The 15662-nt window shown below is 41.2% G+C and overlaps 1 protein-coding gene across 1 annotated transcript in view; it reads left to right on the top strand.

The window, feature by feature from the left end:
• LOC131554959 (cohesin subunit SA-2-like) overlaps window positions 1-15463 on the top strand; it is a 57854-nt gene extending 42391 nt beyond the window's left edge. Inside the window, exons 24-33 of the mRNA XM_058800598.1 lie at window positions 447-539; window positions 1196-1364; window positions 3903-4048; window positions 4909-5010; window positions 6313-6467; window positions 6570-6698; window positions 10501-10691; window positions 11767-11941; window positions 12885-12969; window positions 14475-15463. Of these exons, the coding sequence (XP_058656581.1) occupies window positions 447-539; window positions 1196-1364; window positions 3903-4048; window positions 4909-5010; window positions 6313-6467; window positions 6570-6698; window positions 10501-10691; window positions 11767-11941; window positions 12885-12969; window positions 14475-14483 (1254 nt within the window). The 3' untranslated portion in view covers window positions 14484-15463. The remainder of the gene's footprint in view (window positions 1-446; window positions 540-1195; window positions 1365-3902; window positions 4049-4908; window positions 5011-6312; window positions 6468-6569; window positions 6699-10500; window positions 10692-11766; window positions 11942-12884; window positions 12970-14474) is intronic.
• Window positions 15464-15662: the final 199 nt, after the last annotated feature.

Genomic DNA, 15662 nt, shown 5'->3' with positions numbered 1-15662 from the left:
TTCTGAGTGCCAAAGTTAAACCCTATTTTCGTTGTAGTCATTAGGGGAAGAAGGGAGAAAACCAACTCCAGAAGGCAGTGCACATTGAACATTAGGTGGAATGGACCAGAGGTTTTTATGACTCTACTTCCATTGTTATCACTGCTTTATACAGATAAGATGAAGTGAATAACAGAATACATGCTGCCCTCCCTACAGATGGAGAAACAAAGAGTTTGTGACTTGCTGAATTCCACTGGCCTCAGCAACTGTGACAGATGCAGTTGTTCATAGCTAGTAAGCTGTTCTGTGAAATGCCAGCTTCTTTCATCATGTCATCAGCTGTGCTATCTTAAATGAATAATATGAGTGGAAGAAAGATGCAACTGTTGTTTGTTCTGTAATTCTCTGTTGAATCGTAGTCTCTAACATATTGGTCCTTTTGTTTTTCCTAAATGTGTTTTTAGGAGACTCTTTTTCCACTAAGAAGGCAGCTGAGACATTTCAGTCAGATTTGCACATGCTTCCTCCACCATAAGGAAAAAGATGTAAGAGAAAAGGTTTGTGTTTTTCTGTCACTTAATGAGCATTTGTGCTCAGATCTCCTTTTAAATGCCTGCCTTTTTTTCATACTGGTTTTTAATTCTATTAAATTTTTGCTGTGTTTTTGTCTCTTAGCAAAGAAATAACACATAAAAACCCCAGTCTTCAACTATTTCTTTTAAATAAAAGCTAAAGTTAAGTTAGTTGAAATGCTACAAGTTAGTGCTGTCTGCATGAGTCCATCTGCAGAATCAAGGCCTCAATCTGAATGAAAATCATTGTGTTTTCTAATTAGACCAGTGTACTGGTTGCTATCATTGCTTCATTTATGTTTTGCTATGAATATTACTTAAAGAAATGCAGAAATTGTCCAGTGGTTCATGTGTTAAAAGAGGGGTATTTCAACATAATACAGCTCTTCTTGCCCACGCAACTTTGAAGATCTTTAGGTGGTATTTGTGCATGATACTTGTGTACACTGCATCCTAACATACAAGTTTTTTAAGGATTTAGCTGGGGCATTTCATCACAGCTGAGGCAAACAGAAATCTTTAGTTTGCAAGGAACAAGTGGGATGGAAACTTGATTGTGTTTGATGGAAATGCAGAGTGGAATTGGCACAAAAAGTAACATGGTCTCTAAATCCTTCTTTGGCTTTATTTGCTTGGTACAGGCCTTCATGATACTCTGTGACTGGTTGCTGATTTTGAGTCACCTGGATTCAAATAATAATGAAGAAGCAGTTGGACTTCTAGGTTATCTTCCTAACACAGAACTTCAGGAAAAACTGTTTTCATTTATCCAGGAACACGTTTTCATGGATGGAGAAGAGGAAAAAAAAGGTTAGACATCATCAGTGGAGAAACAATCTACTATTTTTGCTATCATTTGTCATCTGCAGTGAATGTATCAGGGAAAAAGGCTGGCCTTTCTTTTGTTGTTATTTTGTGAGTTGCTTTGTTTTTTTTTCTAGCTGGTCACCTTTACAAACAAAAAAACCCTGTAATTCTTTGATCTGTGCAGACTGTGGGTTAACCAATTCACCTGTATGATGAAAAGGGCTGAAGTAAAGTGGGGTTAGGTGAGTAAAGTGTTTGGTATACTGTCTTCCATGGTCCAAATGTTAGAGGAAGGCCTTGCAGTGTTGTAGTGTGTCAGTGCATGGACCCTTCTAGGCCATCAGAGTAAAGAACCAGTAGATTTTGATTTTGGGACTGTGGGGCTGATTTCACAGAATTATAGACTGGTTTGGATTGGAAGGGACGTGAATGATCATATACTTCCAAACACCTCTGCCATGGACAGAGACACCTTCCTCTAGAGGAAGTTGCTCAAATCCCCATCCAGCCTGGCCTTCAACATGGAATGGAGCATCCACAGCTTCTCTGGGCAACCTGTTTCAGTGTCTCACCATCACCACAGTCAAGTCCTTATGCCCAAGAAATAAATCTGCCCTCTGTCTGTTTAAAGCCATTCCCCATTGTATCACTACATGCTGTTGAAAGAAGTCCTTTTCCACCTCTCTTGTTGGCCCTGTTTAGGTACTCGAAAGTGCTACAGGGTCTCGCCAGAACCTCCCCTTCTCCAGGTGGAAGAATCTTAATTCTCTCAACCTGTTTTCATAAGCAAGGTGCTCCAGCCCTCTGAGCATCTTCATGGCCCTCCTCTGGACTCAGTCTGGCAGGTCCACATCCTTCTTGTGTTGGGGGCCCCAGAGCTGGGCACAGCACTCCAGCTGGGGTCTCAGCAGAGCAGAGAAGGGGCAGAATCACCTCCTGACCCTGCTGGCATCACTGGTTTGGATACACCCCAGAGCAGAGTTGGCTTTTTGGGCAGTGAGCACACACTGCTGGGCCTTGCCGAGCTTCTCATCAGCCAGCACCCCAAGTCCTTTTCCTCAGGGCTGCTTTCAGTCCAGTGGGAAATAGTGTTTGTTGCTCTACTGCCTTTTTTCAAACACATTTGGATGCTGTATTGAGGCTGTAATTATGAAGGCTGATTTTCTTTTGAGAGTGTTTTGAAAATAGATTGTTCGATGGGGTTCTGAGGACAAGTTCAAGTGCCATGCTTTGAGAAAACAAGTGTTGTTCTAGATTTCTCTGACTCCTCTCCAGCTGTTCAGATGGAGTTCTCTGTTCAGTTTGGGCACCACACAGTTTAGGTCATGGTGTATATACAAGAACCACTGATGGGCAACATTGCATGGCCAAAATTGCAAAAGGGAAATAGTAAGAGAATCTGAATTAGTAAAGATACAGTAGAAAAGATTGCACAAGTAGGTTGTAGTTGTGGGAATTATTGAAGCAGGTTATGTTTCAGGATGTTTATGTTACGTTTCTGAAACTGATAAAATTGATCCTGCTTTGGGATAGATGGCCTGAGAAACCTTTTTTCTGTGATGCCTTCAATTTTTCAGTTCTTCCCACAAAGGATCCCTTTCACCCTATTGCAGATTCCTTCCCGAACAAGTGATTTTGTGATGCAAGGTGTGCTTGTCTGTGTGCACAGCTGGCAGCTTTCATTCCAGTTTAAACTCTTAACTTTCAGATACTTCTGATCAGTCATTTGCCTTATGTTTGTTTCCAGGCCCACAGTCATTCTAGAAGCAGAAAGAGTCCACACCAAAATTATAGGTCAGAGACTGAAGTCTTTTGGTATTTGATAGCTCACATGTGCAGCAGGAGAGTGTGTCTTGGCTCTCCTACTGCAACAAACTCTCCCCAAGCACCTTTTTAGCACTGTTGGAAACTCTTAAGAGTATCTTTTTCCCATGAAAAGTAAAAGAGATACTTAAGAATATCTGTTTCCCACGAGTTATCCAGCTAGTAACTCATGTTCCAGACACTTGTTCTTAATGGTATTAAGTGACTTTTCTTCCTTTTACTCTTGTTGATAAGCACTTTGAGAATTTTATTGGAACTTGGAGAATTTAATTGGAACTCTTGCTGACTGTGTGTGACAATTTTGTAGGGTTTCCAGTGAGTTATGTGCTCTTTTCTACCATCTGTTTTATTCTGTGAAAAAAATGTGTTTGCAATTTTTCAGGTCCCTTCCATTTGGTATGTTTGTGCCTTTTATTCTACTTGCTAGTTCAGTTCTGTAACTGTGAGCAGTGTTGTACTTGGAGATTCTGACTAGTAGAAATGCCAAAGTCCTATGAAGATCAGAGTAGGAGACTGTGGAAGAAGACTGTTTTCACTGTTACCAACTGGAGCTTTGAAATGGGAATAAACCTGTGTTTTCTGATGTACACAGGAATGAGCAGTGGCACCTGTTACTGAACAGCTGAGTCTGTGCTATTTAGGTGAAAGTTGGTCATTTAAACTGAGATACCTTGAATAAAGTAATAGAACAAAGCTTCAGTGCTTTTGTTTTCCTAGATCTGACAGAAGAGGGAAAGGATGAAGCTTGCAAACTTGATGACTTGCACAAAAAGCGGAGTCTTCTGGCAGCATATTGCAAGTTAATAGTGTATAACGTGGTAGAGATGACTGCAGCTGCTGAGATCTATAAGTATTATGTGAAGGTAATGTTTTAGATAAGGTTTTTTTTCCTACCAGTGCATTTTAGTTTTTGAAAGTGTCTCCAGTGTTTGCAAAAGAGGGTGTTAAATAAGTGTTATGGCTCAGAGTCCTGGGATAATCACAAAAGAATCAAGCAGGAGTGGGGCAGAGCTCCTCTCTTGGTTCCACAAAGGTACCTCACTGCAGACAAAGCAACTGAAAATTGAGGAGAGGATGTGTCTGTCTGGACATCTGCTCCTCAGCTTCTCCAGAGAGGCCACTGCAGAGCAGCAGTTTATGGCTGGAGAGTGATTCACGTGTTTAGGTTCTCACCCTGAAGTGTTCAGCTTAATTCATACAGCTCACACAGTGCATATGGAGGTGCCTAGATTTCACATGAGTCCCAGGGTTTAGATGACCAGGGTTTAGCCACTCTGAAGGGGGTTTCAGGAGGACCAAGATCATCGGAGTGGGCAGTTTCCTTGAGTCAACTGACAGAACTTTGGAAATACCTGAATATGAATCTTGTTCTTTGCTTCATTGGCAAGCACTAGTAAAGTGCAGAAAACTCCATATTTAGTGAGGCTTTGCTTTTTTTAAAGAATTACAATTAATTGTGAATTAAGAATTGACAATCAATTAGTTGTTAATACTTAACAATTTCAGTGTAATTTTGATCCTCACATTACTCTTCAAAGAGCATACCATTGCTTTGCATATGAAATATTATAAAAGACACAGTTTTCATCTTTTAACTTGCATGTTCTGAAATTGGGAGTGTTTTAGGAACTTCTTGTGTCACTTGAACAGTCATGTAGTTTGTGTTCTCCCAGTGCGAAAGAAGGGGAATGCTAACTCTCAATTGTTTTGTTGCTGTTAATAGACCTACAGTGATTTTGGAGACATAATTAAAGAAACGTTAAGCAAGACGAGGTACAATGACAAAATTCAGAGTGCCAAGACACTGATTCTCTGTCTGCAGCAGGTAAGGTTAAGATAAAAGCAAGAGGCTAGGGCCTCTTATGATACCTGTATTCACAGTGAAGATTTTTACCTCCCATGCCATAATTATTCAAAATCATTAGAAAACCTAGTGACAGAATTTACTTCCTTTCCTGCACTTTTTCTATGTATATTGTTTTTGCATGTCACAATTAAAACTCCTTTCAAATCATTACCCCTATCTTAAAAGGTTCTTTTGTCCATGATGTTTTTTGGTCATGTTTTTAATCTTCAAGTGCATAGTATATTAGAACTGATGTGAGATTATGAAGTGTTTCTTGGGACATGATGTCTCTTAATAAATGTTAAGGATCTTACGTTGTGTTTTATGGACTACCTTAATTCTTTCTCAGTTTGAGGACCCATGGATGTGCCTGTGTCTAGCCACTCCAACTCCCCCTGTATTTTCAGCTTTTTTTTTTTTTTCTGGATGAAGGTGGTTTGCAGCTCTTCTGAAGGGTCTCAGTTGCTTGCAGCTGCTGACTGATAGCCAGTTAGCTATTTTAGCAGCTGCTTTTGCCAGCTCTGCCCATGGCCAGAGCTGCTTCTAGCCTGGAGTCCTGCTGTAATCCAGAGAGCAGGCTCCTCCCGAGGATACTGACACATGAGCTTTGCTTATTTCACACATATTGCCAGGGGCTTAGATCTGTGAACCAGCCCTTGAAATCTGAGCTTAGATGAGTCTAAGCAGCATTTGGCTACATATATTCTGCTGACATAGTCAGGACTTGGCGTTTAGGTATCACATAGACAACAGGCCCTTTTTGGCCTTTGCCTGACCTTGAAAGTTAACAGGTTGACAAGAACAAGCTACTTCCATATTCTATTAGAAAAAAAAACCCAAAGCACAGTTAATGGAGCTCAAGATGTGTTTTTGACCTACTCTTACTCTCCGAAATGGGACTATGGTGCTGCCAGACTTGCAGCTTTGTATCTGCACTGTGCTACTCTGAAAGCATCTCAGGCAAATTAGGCCTCTGGGGGTTGATTCAGAAGCCCCAACAGGAGATGAGGTCAGTGGGACCATCATCTTCAGGAATCAGGTTTTTGTTTATACACATAATATTTTTATTTTTTAGTTTGTGCCTGTCTTAGGAGCACAGCAGTGTGCTTTGTGTCAGTTCCTTGTCGTTGTTCCATGCAGTGCTTCAGAAGCACATGGCTCACCCGCTCTTCTGTGAGGCTTCTCTCTGTGTGAGGTGGCTGTGTCTGTCTCTCTGTCTGCCTGATGCTTTGTTTGCCTGTAGGATTACCTGTGTTTGCTTATCTGAGACTTCTCTTGCAGCTGTTTCAGACACATGCAGAAAGCCAAGACAGCAGTAATGGTGTGGACTTCTCCTCTCCTTCCTTTGCAAACATCAAAGAACTTGCTCGTCGCTTTTCACTAACATTTGGTTGGGACCAAGTGAAATCTAGAGAATCTATAGCCATGATACACAAGTATGTGCCATGTAGCATCATGTTGTCCGTGGTCATTGCTTTTATTAGTTGTCTCTTTTATCTGTTTTATTACTCTGTTCTTTTCTGTTTTTCTTTCAATAGGGAAGGGATTGAATTTGCTTTTCAAGGAGCTACTGGAGTAGATGGAAAATGCTTGCCTCCTAACTTGAGCTTTCTGTTAATCATCAGTGAATTTTCCAACAAGCTGCTGAAGCCAGACAAAAGACTAGTGTAAGTTCAGTTCTCATATACCATCATACACAGTTTGTGATTTGTGTATCCCTCTACAAAGGACACTTGAACTTCAGCGTGGCAGAATTTGCTCAAGGGCACTTCAGAGAACCTCTGAAATCAGTCTGCCCTTCAGGCTGTTAGTTTGAGACACACTTGTTGAATTTTGTAGTAGTAGTTATTTCAGATTGTATCTGCAATAAGCATTCTAGATTTTTCTTACACATAGTTGTGGCCACATATGGCAGTTCTTCTGAAGGAAAGGCTGTTAATTTGGTGGAAGAGATTTGTGACTTGACTGGTTAGTGGAGTGGCAGGAATGCTATTCTGAACAGAAAAGTAAATCAAAATACTGTGGAAGAAATAATGCAGGGATCATTATTTTGTAATTATCTATTTCCAAAGCTTCAGACCTCAATTATGTGAATTCCATGGAACATATTTGGAATAAAAATATATGTGACACTCTTCATTATATAGATATTTAAATCCAAGAATTTACTGTTTACACAGGCATGTGCCCTGATCCAGTGGGTCATGTTTTAAATACTTACATTTAATGCTATAAGAGTCATAGATTTGTTTTTGTATCAGTAGGGTATTATGCACCTGGAGAGATATATGGGTATGTATCTTATTTCCTTCTTCACCTGCCTCAGCTCTGATAATTTTTGAGATGGAAGTAACATTGTTCCTTCTATTTGACCTTTAGCATTACTTCCTTAGTCAGTGCTGTTCATTTGGATCTGGATCTCTGCACTTCAGAGATACTTCCAGGTATTTCCATTTTTCTGAAAGCACATTTGAAGATGTGGGACAGTAAGACACACCTGCCTTTCTGCATTTCTGAGCAAATCACTTCAGTACACAACAAGAAGAGTTTTACTTTTGAAAGGAAGTCAGCAGAAAGGGAGGAAAGCCAACTGTCACATCTTTCTGAGCTCTGTGTAACTTGCTTGTTCCCATGTCACTTTGTCTTACATTAGAGGAGAACTTCCATGGGAATCATCAGCCAGGTTTTATGTAACATGGGTCAAGAATAGTAAATGTCTATTTTCCTGTTACTTCACATGACACAATTTATTAATGATTGCCATCAACACAATTCATTTGAAAAAACTGATTCAAAGCTGGAGTGCAAAATGCAGAAGAAAAGTAGTCAACATATAATGATTGCTGACCCATAATCTATGGATATGGATAACTTCATTTGCTATTCTTGCATTTTTCTCAGATGAGAATCTTTGAGATCTGCTACTAAAATTGGTTTTCATAGAATCCATAGGACTCAAGGATCATCTAGTCCCAACCCCCCTGCCATGGGGAGGAACACTTTCTACTAGATCAGGTTGCTCAAAGCCTCATCCAACCTGGCCTTGAACACTTTCAGGGATGGGGAGTGCAGAACTCTCTGGGCAACCTGCTCCAGTGCATCACCACAGTCCCAGTCAGGAAATTCTTCCTAATGTCTAATCTAAACTCACACTCAGTTTAAAGCCTTTTAAAGCCTTCTCCTATTTCTACATTCCCTTATAGAAAGTCCCTCTCCAGCTCTCTTTTCATGTCTGTTTAGGTACTAGAAGGTGCTGTAAGTCTTCCCCAGAGCCTTCTCTTCTCCAGGCTGAATAATGCCAACTCCCTCAGCCTTTCTTCATCAGGGAAGTGCTCCAGGCCCCAGTTTGGACAGTTATAACTCTGTCCATTGTTGTCTGTATTTTAAAGAGCTGTAAGCCTCTGTGGTCACACCCATGCAATAAGTAGATTCCTGTTAAACCGTCCTTGAAAAACGGTAATTTCATTTACCTCTGGGAGTTGTTTTTAATCAAACAAGAGGAAAATATTTAATTGTTGATGGGGCAGATCAAAGCTAAATCCTGATATTTTTTCCCTAGGACTATATTAAACCTCTTGATCAGAGGATATATTCTGGAAGTATATTCCTGAATGTATCAGATACATTTGATGCATTCAGGTAGGTTTATTCATGGAGAAGTTTTGTGGAGAATAACAGAACCTAGTAGGGAATGCACTTGACTTCTTACTGCTTTGGGCCTTCCATCTACTGCTTGGAACAAATGGGAAACAATAAAATTTGCTAGAAGGGAAATTGCAATTTATCCACAAGTACGTTCCTACTATATTTCTAGAATAACAGTTTCTATTCTGGGAGGCCATAAGTGCCTTGCAGAGACTGGAGATTATATTTCCTCTTAGAAATATTTAGGTTTAGCTCCATCATAAATTATTGGATGGAATGTTTTAGGTCAACATGAACTTTGAGAAACAAACATCTGGTTTTTTTCATTTTTCTTTTTAATCATAGGATTGATGTCCAGGTCTATATGTTAACATATGTGAACGTACCTGTAACAGATGAGATACAGAATATGGGCATTTGTTAGAAAGGACTATATTTCAACACCATGGAAGTATATGGACTTTAACCCTCTCCCCTGTAATTGCACAGGCTCTAGCAGTAAAATACCTGGCTTGTCAGTTGCTCTGTGCCACAAAATGCACACAAGAAATGAATTGCTGAATAGCAAGCAGCATGAAAGGCCTGATTCCTGAATCAGTAGGAGTCTTTCCATTGACATTGATAGCAGTTGGATTAGACCCTGAAACTGTAGTTACAATACGTGCTTGTTTGGAACCAACAAATTCCATTACCAGGGTTTCTTGATCCCTGGGGCCCCCAGAGTCCAGGACTCTAATTGTTTCAGAGCCAGTGCTTACCCTGACCTCCTCTCAGCACTGGTTTTCTTGTTTTGCAAAGCAAATGAAATGTCTGATATTTTCCAGGCCACTCTCCTAATCAAAAAAAAAAAAAAATGTTGCACAGGCTGGTGTTAAAACCGTCACTTCTGGTATTTGCTAAGGTGGGGTCTGTTTTAACAACACTGGGCTTGATTTTAAAGCGATGGACTGTAGCTGAAATGTGGTGAATATCCGGTTTCTAATCCTGAGTCAGACTTTGGTTTTCTTTTCTTATTGTTATTAAGTAGGAATGGGTCAGAAAGACTTTGTTGAAAATGTCCTGTTTTTCAAATAAGAGTGTTTGAAGATGGCCTTTTTGCTCCAGGAAAGGTGCTAGCTTCACCTGGGATTCAGGAAGGCCCAGTGTCAAATCTCTGGCCTGAATCAGACAGAACAAGGATTTGAGATAATGTTTCCCACATCCCATGTATTGTCACAACTATAGAGCAGTTATCTGCTTCTTGCAAACACTTGACATTTTAGTGAGAGAACTGGATTGAGTTTGAGCTGGTAATATAGAAAAGTGGTTTAATTGGTTGTTATTTTTTTAAATTTTGACAGAACAGGCATTCATGGTATAAAACCCCCATTGCCTGACCTGTACTGTTTTCTGTACTACTGAATCACAGGGAGCATCTCTTGCCTGGGGTCTTCTTTGTGTTCATAAGGCAGAAAAGGCCACCAGAAGAAATGAATCCTTGAAGAATTTCTGCTCTGTTCAGGTTGCTACTGGCAGCAGCAATTGGCAGACTTTCCCTGCACAGGAAACTCTTTATAGAAGCTGATGTAGTTTTGTAGTTTCTGGGGATCTTGTGTTGTTTCTAATGCTAAAAATTCAAGCACCCTTTTAGCTTTGAAGATGTTTGCATTTTAAATAGATAGTTCAGACATATCAGGTATTTCACAGAAAAATAGTGCCCTCTCTTCAACAGTTCTGTTTGCACCTTTGGAGAGTAAAGTGAAAACCCTTTCTTGCAATACCTGCCCAAGATATTGAATGGAAGGATAGTGAGTTTCCTTATGCTTGCTTTTGTTTTTGTTCCAGGTACAGTTACTTACAGAGGTATGTAACAGAGCCACTGGCCTGCAGAGGAGACAAATGGCAGCCTTTGGTCTGGTACAGAAACTCTTTATTGTCAAATGAAGATGAGGAGAGCTCTGTCCTTGGCAGTTTGGGAGAGTGGCCCCCTGTGGGCTCATCTAAGACATCTTCTTTTAAAAGGAAATTGTCTAATGGTATGAAAACTTCCCAGTTCTTGATCAGCTGTATTTTTTGTCTGTCTGGAAAAACTGCTGTATCTGCTATTTTGCTTAGCTGTAGCAAATTTGCACATGCTAAAATGTATTTAATGTTTTGCATTAGCAGTAGAGTACCATGATGTGTTGGATATTGTGGACTTCCCAGTTTGAAGTGTGGTTTTTGCCTTCAGCTTTGTTGTTGTTACAGGTCCCTTGATCACTCAATAGCAATAGGGTTGGACTGAAGGGAATTCAAGATTATCTGAATTATGCTGTGTACTAAAATCTGGCATTTGTCTGAGCCTTTGAGACTTGGTTGATTGCTTTTAATTGTTAACTTAGGACACTGTTGCTTTAGGCCCTGTAGATAATTGAGACAGGAGAGGTATTTCCAGAAGTTGATTCAGGTCTTCAGGCCAGATTATCTGGGCCAAATCATATTCTAGGGTTTTTCTCTCTGGTGAATTTCTAGGGAGTCTGTAAAATTATACTCCTACCTTAAAGAATTATATTTAGATGAGCTGCATCCAGGCTTTGGCAGCATTTATGGACTGCCCATCTGTAATGAAGTATTCATTGATGGATATGGTGGGACTTAGTTAAAATGTAATAAAGCTGTTATGAAAACAATTGCTAATAAACATGCTAAGTGTTATGGACATATGCAGTAGTATGTGGAGGAAAGGAAATTTTCCTACAGTGTCCTTTAGTTTCTTTCTCATTCTTTCTCATAAATCTTCTTTTCAATAACTTGCCTTCAGAGAGCTTGTTCCTTTGTATCCCCAAAGGCCCTGCTTTCTTGAGCATTACATAGACTCAGCAGTATTGATAGCAGTTATGGACCAGGGCCAAGTTCATAAATCTAGATTGCAAAAATGACCAGTGGGCAAATTAAATGGATTTTCTTTTAAGTGGCTTTTAGCTGTCTCTTTCAATAAGGAATGCTTTGCTCCAGATGTCCTTTTGAGCTTGGCCCAATTGTTTCTCTGCTGTGGGGAACATACTGGAAATGTCCATCTCAGGACCTCTGAGGGTGAGGCTGAAGAATGACTGTGTTCGCTCTCTGTTGCAGGGTCTGTGCCTGAAACCAGCCAGACTGAAGCAGGAAGCAAAGCCCCAGAACAGCAGTGTGTTTCCCAGGTGTCCTCTGCAGCAGGGAAAAGCAGAAAGAGGCTGAAATCTCAGGAGATGCACTTGCAGGAACGTTTGCCATTCCTTTGTCCAGGAGGGATGCGTAGAAGATACTGGTGAGAGTTTGATGTCTTACAAGCTCCTCCACCTGTTCTGGCATTGACAGTTGGGGTCTCCCTATCCACCTTCTGGTTTTTGTAATACTTCATGAGCTCAGGGTGTGTGCTCCTCCTGTCTTATGGGCTGTGTCCCAAGGACAGGTTGTGTTTTTTTGTTTCCTCAGTCCAGTATCTACATCTGCTGCTTTCTCCTGCCACTGTCACAGGGCTTCTGTGCTTTCTTGAAGTACTATCAGGTGTGCAGAGAAAAAGACAAGGATGGAGGAAAGTTCCCTGTCCCACTTCCCATGTCCAGATTGGAGATCTTAGGTGCTGGTTACTCTCTGGCTGTTGCTGCAGCCACACAATAAGTGTTTTCTGCATTTCTGGAAATGAAAGAGGATTCTTGTCTCTGCAGATCTGCTGTTAACCACTGTGTTACCCTGTGGCTTTCTTTTAGAGAAGTGTTGGTGTGCAGCATGCAGACATGCCACAGTGAAACTCCACACAGCTTGGATGTGAGAGAGGTGTTGCAGAAATAGGGAGTCTGGAGTCTACTTTTGAGCAATCAAAGTGCTCAGTTGAAGTATTTTCCTTTAATTCAGTTCATTTATTGAGGTAGTAGGTTAAAAGGTGAAACACAAATCCTGGGAAGATGCATGCTTTTCCAGGTTTTGGGACACTTGCTAAATGAACCTGGAGAATACAAGTAAAGTAGAACAAATTATTAAACATGAAGGTAGCCCCTGTTCAAACTAGTGTTTTGTTTCTGAACAGCTTTATTGAAAATTCCTCAGAGCATAACCTGTTTCATAATGGGAAATCCTAGGCCAGTAACTTTAGGCTACCTTACATGGATATCAGCAGCAGATCTTACTATGTGAAATTCCCTGCCATGTGCAGCCTCTGTTATGAGATATCTCAAGACTTAGCTATTTTTTGGTTTGTTTTTCTTTTCCAGCAAAGATGAGGTTAAGACAGAAGATGTCTCTGCGGAGGGTCCAGAAGACACAATTGAAGACGTTGATGTTGTTGGTACAGACCAGGTAATTCTGGCTGGTTTTCCAGCTCTGAGGACAGCTGTAGTTGAGGTGGGTCAGTGTTAGGTCAGAGTCTCCTGGGTAGCCATGCAGCAGCAAAGGGGTTGCTCTTTTGTGACCCTTTTCAGGATGAGAAAAGGAGGATGCCCTCTTCCCTTTCCAGCTGCAACTGTAGTTTCCTCCTTCAGCTCAATCTACATTTTAGAGGCAATCCTTACTGTAGTATCAAGACATCCTTAGGTCGTTTGTAAGGATTGAATGTCACTTAGGATGCATTAAGAGGAGGATCCCCTTTCTTTTTCCCCATACTGTGAAGCTTCCTTGTTAAGAGCCGTTTGCTGCAGTTGCTTCGCTTTACTGACACATTGCAGAGATGGCACTGCTGTGTGGCCTGCAGGGAATATCTGCTTCAGAAATGGTGTTTGCATTGTGCTCTTTGGATTGCAAGACTCAGAATGTGTCTGATCACTGGACAGCCCTGGGCTCTTGCTGGTGTATCCCATGTTTCTTGCCTTTTCCCTGTCATGGCTGTTGGGCAGATTAAATTGTCCCCGAACAAACTGGGGATTTGAAGGGAAGCATGAGAACATTGTGGGCTTGGAGTGGCAACCAGCATAGCCAAGGGCTTGTCTCATGGGCACTGATTGCCTTTGGGATCCAAGTTTGGCAGAGCTGCAGCTGTCTGCCTGGCCTCAGCTCAGCCCTGGACTGGGTCACTGCAGCAGGGAAGGACTTTTAGCCATTTGGGCCAGTGCAGTGCAAGAACTCAGGATGTTGTACAGCAGGGCCTTGTGGAGTGGCTGTACAAGGAAGGGGGTGGAGGGGAGAGAAAGGCCGTGGTTTATCCTGTGCTGCAGCTAATCACACCCCTTCTGCCCCCTAAAGGTTTCTGTGTCAGCCACTACAGGGGGCTGAGCAGTTCCTTCAGGTTGTTCCCCGTTATCTGCACTTCAGAACATAACTCAGTGTTTGGCAGACAGTATTTTTGCAGTGAGTCAGGCAACTCCTTGATTTCCAGTGACTGGTTATCTGGGATCTAACCACCACATTCGGACTTTGCATGATTTTTGTCTTTTTAAATGAGTTTTTGCTGTAAAGTTCAGCCAATTTTTTTTAACATATGGTGGGCTTAAATTTTTAAAGAGGACTACCTTTTCTTTCAGTTATATGCATGTTAAAATGAGAGAGTTTGGCCCATGTACTTGAAGCAGCTCCTACTGAACATAGATAATAGAAGAATTTAACTCCATGGACAAAGATCAAAGCTATACAGAAATTACACTACTTAGGCAGTATGGTGCCTTTCCTGTTGTACCTTTTCTGGGCTTTTTGGGATATGGAAATGCTTCTTGCCTTTTGTGGAAGCTGTAGCTCTTTATAAGAGCTGGCTCTATGTCTAAGTTGCTGAATGGTTTAATGCTGCACTGTTACTCTGATTCCTTATAGGCTCTTAAATGATATTTTCTTCAGAGGAGAGCACTGACTTAATCTCTTTTTTTCTTGTGATGTAGGACAGTTAAGACACTGAGAGGATGACCAGAAGTGAAGTACACGCTGTGTTTTTTCTGCAAGTTGTTTAATTCGTCAAACTGAGGTGGCAGGAGACATGGGTCACGTTGTCTCTGTGCCCATGGGCCTCCAGCCAGAACCATCTTGTAGCACTATGGTTGATTTCTCACCATTGCTGGCTGTGGGCATTACTGAGGTGGCTGCTGCAGTTCCAGGGTTGGGCCTTCTAAGCATCTTTACTCAGCTGCATCCTCATCCTTGATGCTGCCTTGGAAAAGCTCACGGCTGCAGGATTGGAATCAGGGTATTGACAAACACTGAATCAAAGACACTGTGAACCAGGTGAGACAAGCTTGTCTGCAGCATGTGAGGCCAGTGCTCTGCTGGCCTGTTTTTTACTGTTTAAGATAACCAAATGGAGATGTGTGTGTTTCCTTGCACCCAGTGCAGGGGAGAAAAGAGCCTGGCTCACCTGTGAGCACTGGGACCTGCTGGCTGATGGCAAATGCCATTTCCTGCCTGTAAAATGGAAAACCTGGATCAATCATCTGAAAGTATTTCTGAATTCCATTGCTTAGAACAATGTGTTTAGCATCAGGACATGTTCCTGGAAAATCTGTGTGAAGGCTTCAGAGTAACAAAGAAAGAAACAACGGACCAGCTGAGTATTTTCCTCTGGAAATCCTTTGTATAGTGATCATGTGGTGTTTACTTGGAAAAATCCTGGAAAGACAGTGTAAATAGACTGTAAATATGGCCATGCATAAATAGAGGGTTTTTGCATTAAGAATTTGCAAATGATGGTCACTCGAGTGTTTCAGTGGCAGTCGGCTGGGGAGTGGGAGCTGCTTTCACTTACCCTGCTCACTGCTCCCTGGAATTGTACATTGCAGTGATCATATCAGCTTTATTTTTATATATATATATACATATATATATATATATATATATATTTTGGATTGTAACTATGTAAAATAAACTACAGAACTATTGCTATCCATTAGTACTGAATGTGTAAGTGATACTCCCACACTGTGATGGAGAAAGAATGGCAGCAAATGTGTGCTGGCCTTTGCAGTTGTGTTATTCCACAGGCTGAGCAGGGAGTTCCAATGAAGATAGAAGTGAAAGCCATGACTGTTGCCCAGGTATTGAGTACACTGAAGTGGCCACAGTGAAATCCATGATTC

Source organism: Ammospiza caudacuta, chromosome 2 (assembly GCF_027887145.1).
Source record: "Ammospiza caudacuta isolate bAmmCau1 chromosome 2, bAmmCau1.pri, whole genome shotgun sequence".
In the NCBI taxonomy this organism is placed as follows: domain Eukaryota; kingdom Metazoa; phylum Chordata; class Aves; order Passeriformes; family Passerellidae; genus Ammospiza; species Ammospiza caudacuta.
This window is presented reverse-complemented; position numbering and strand designations above follow the sequence as displayed.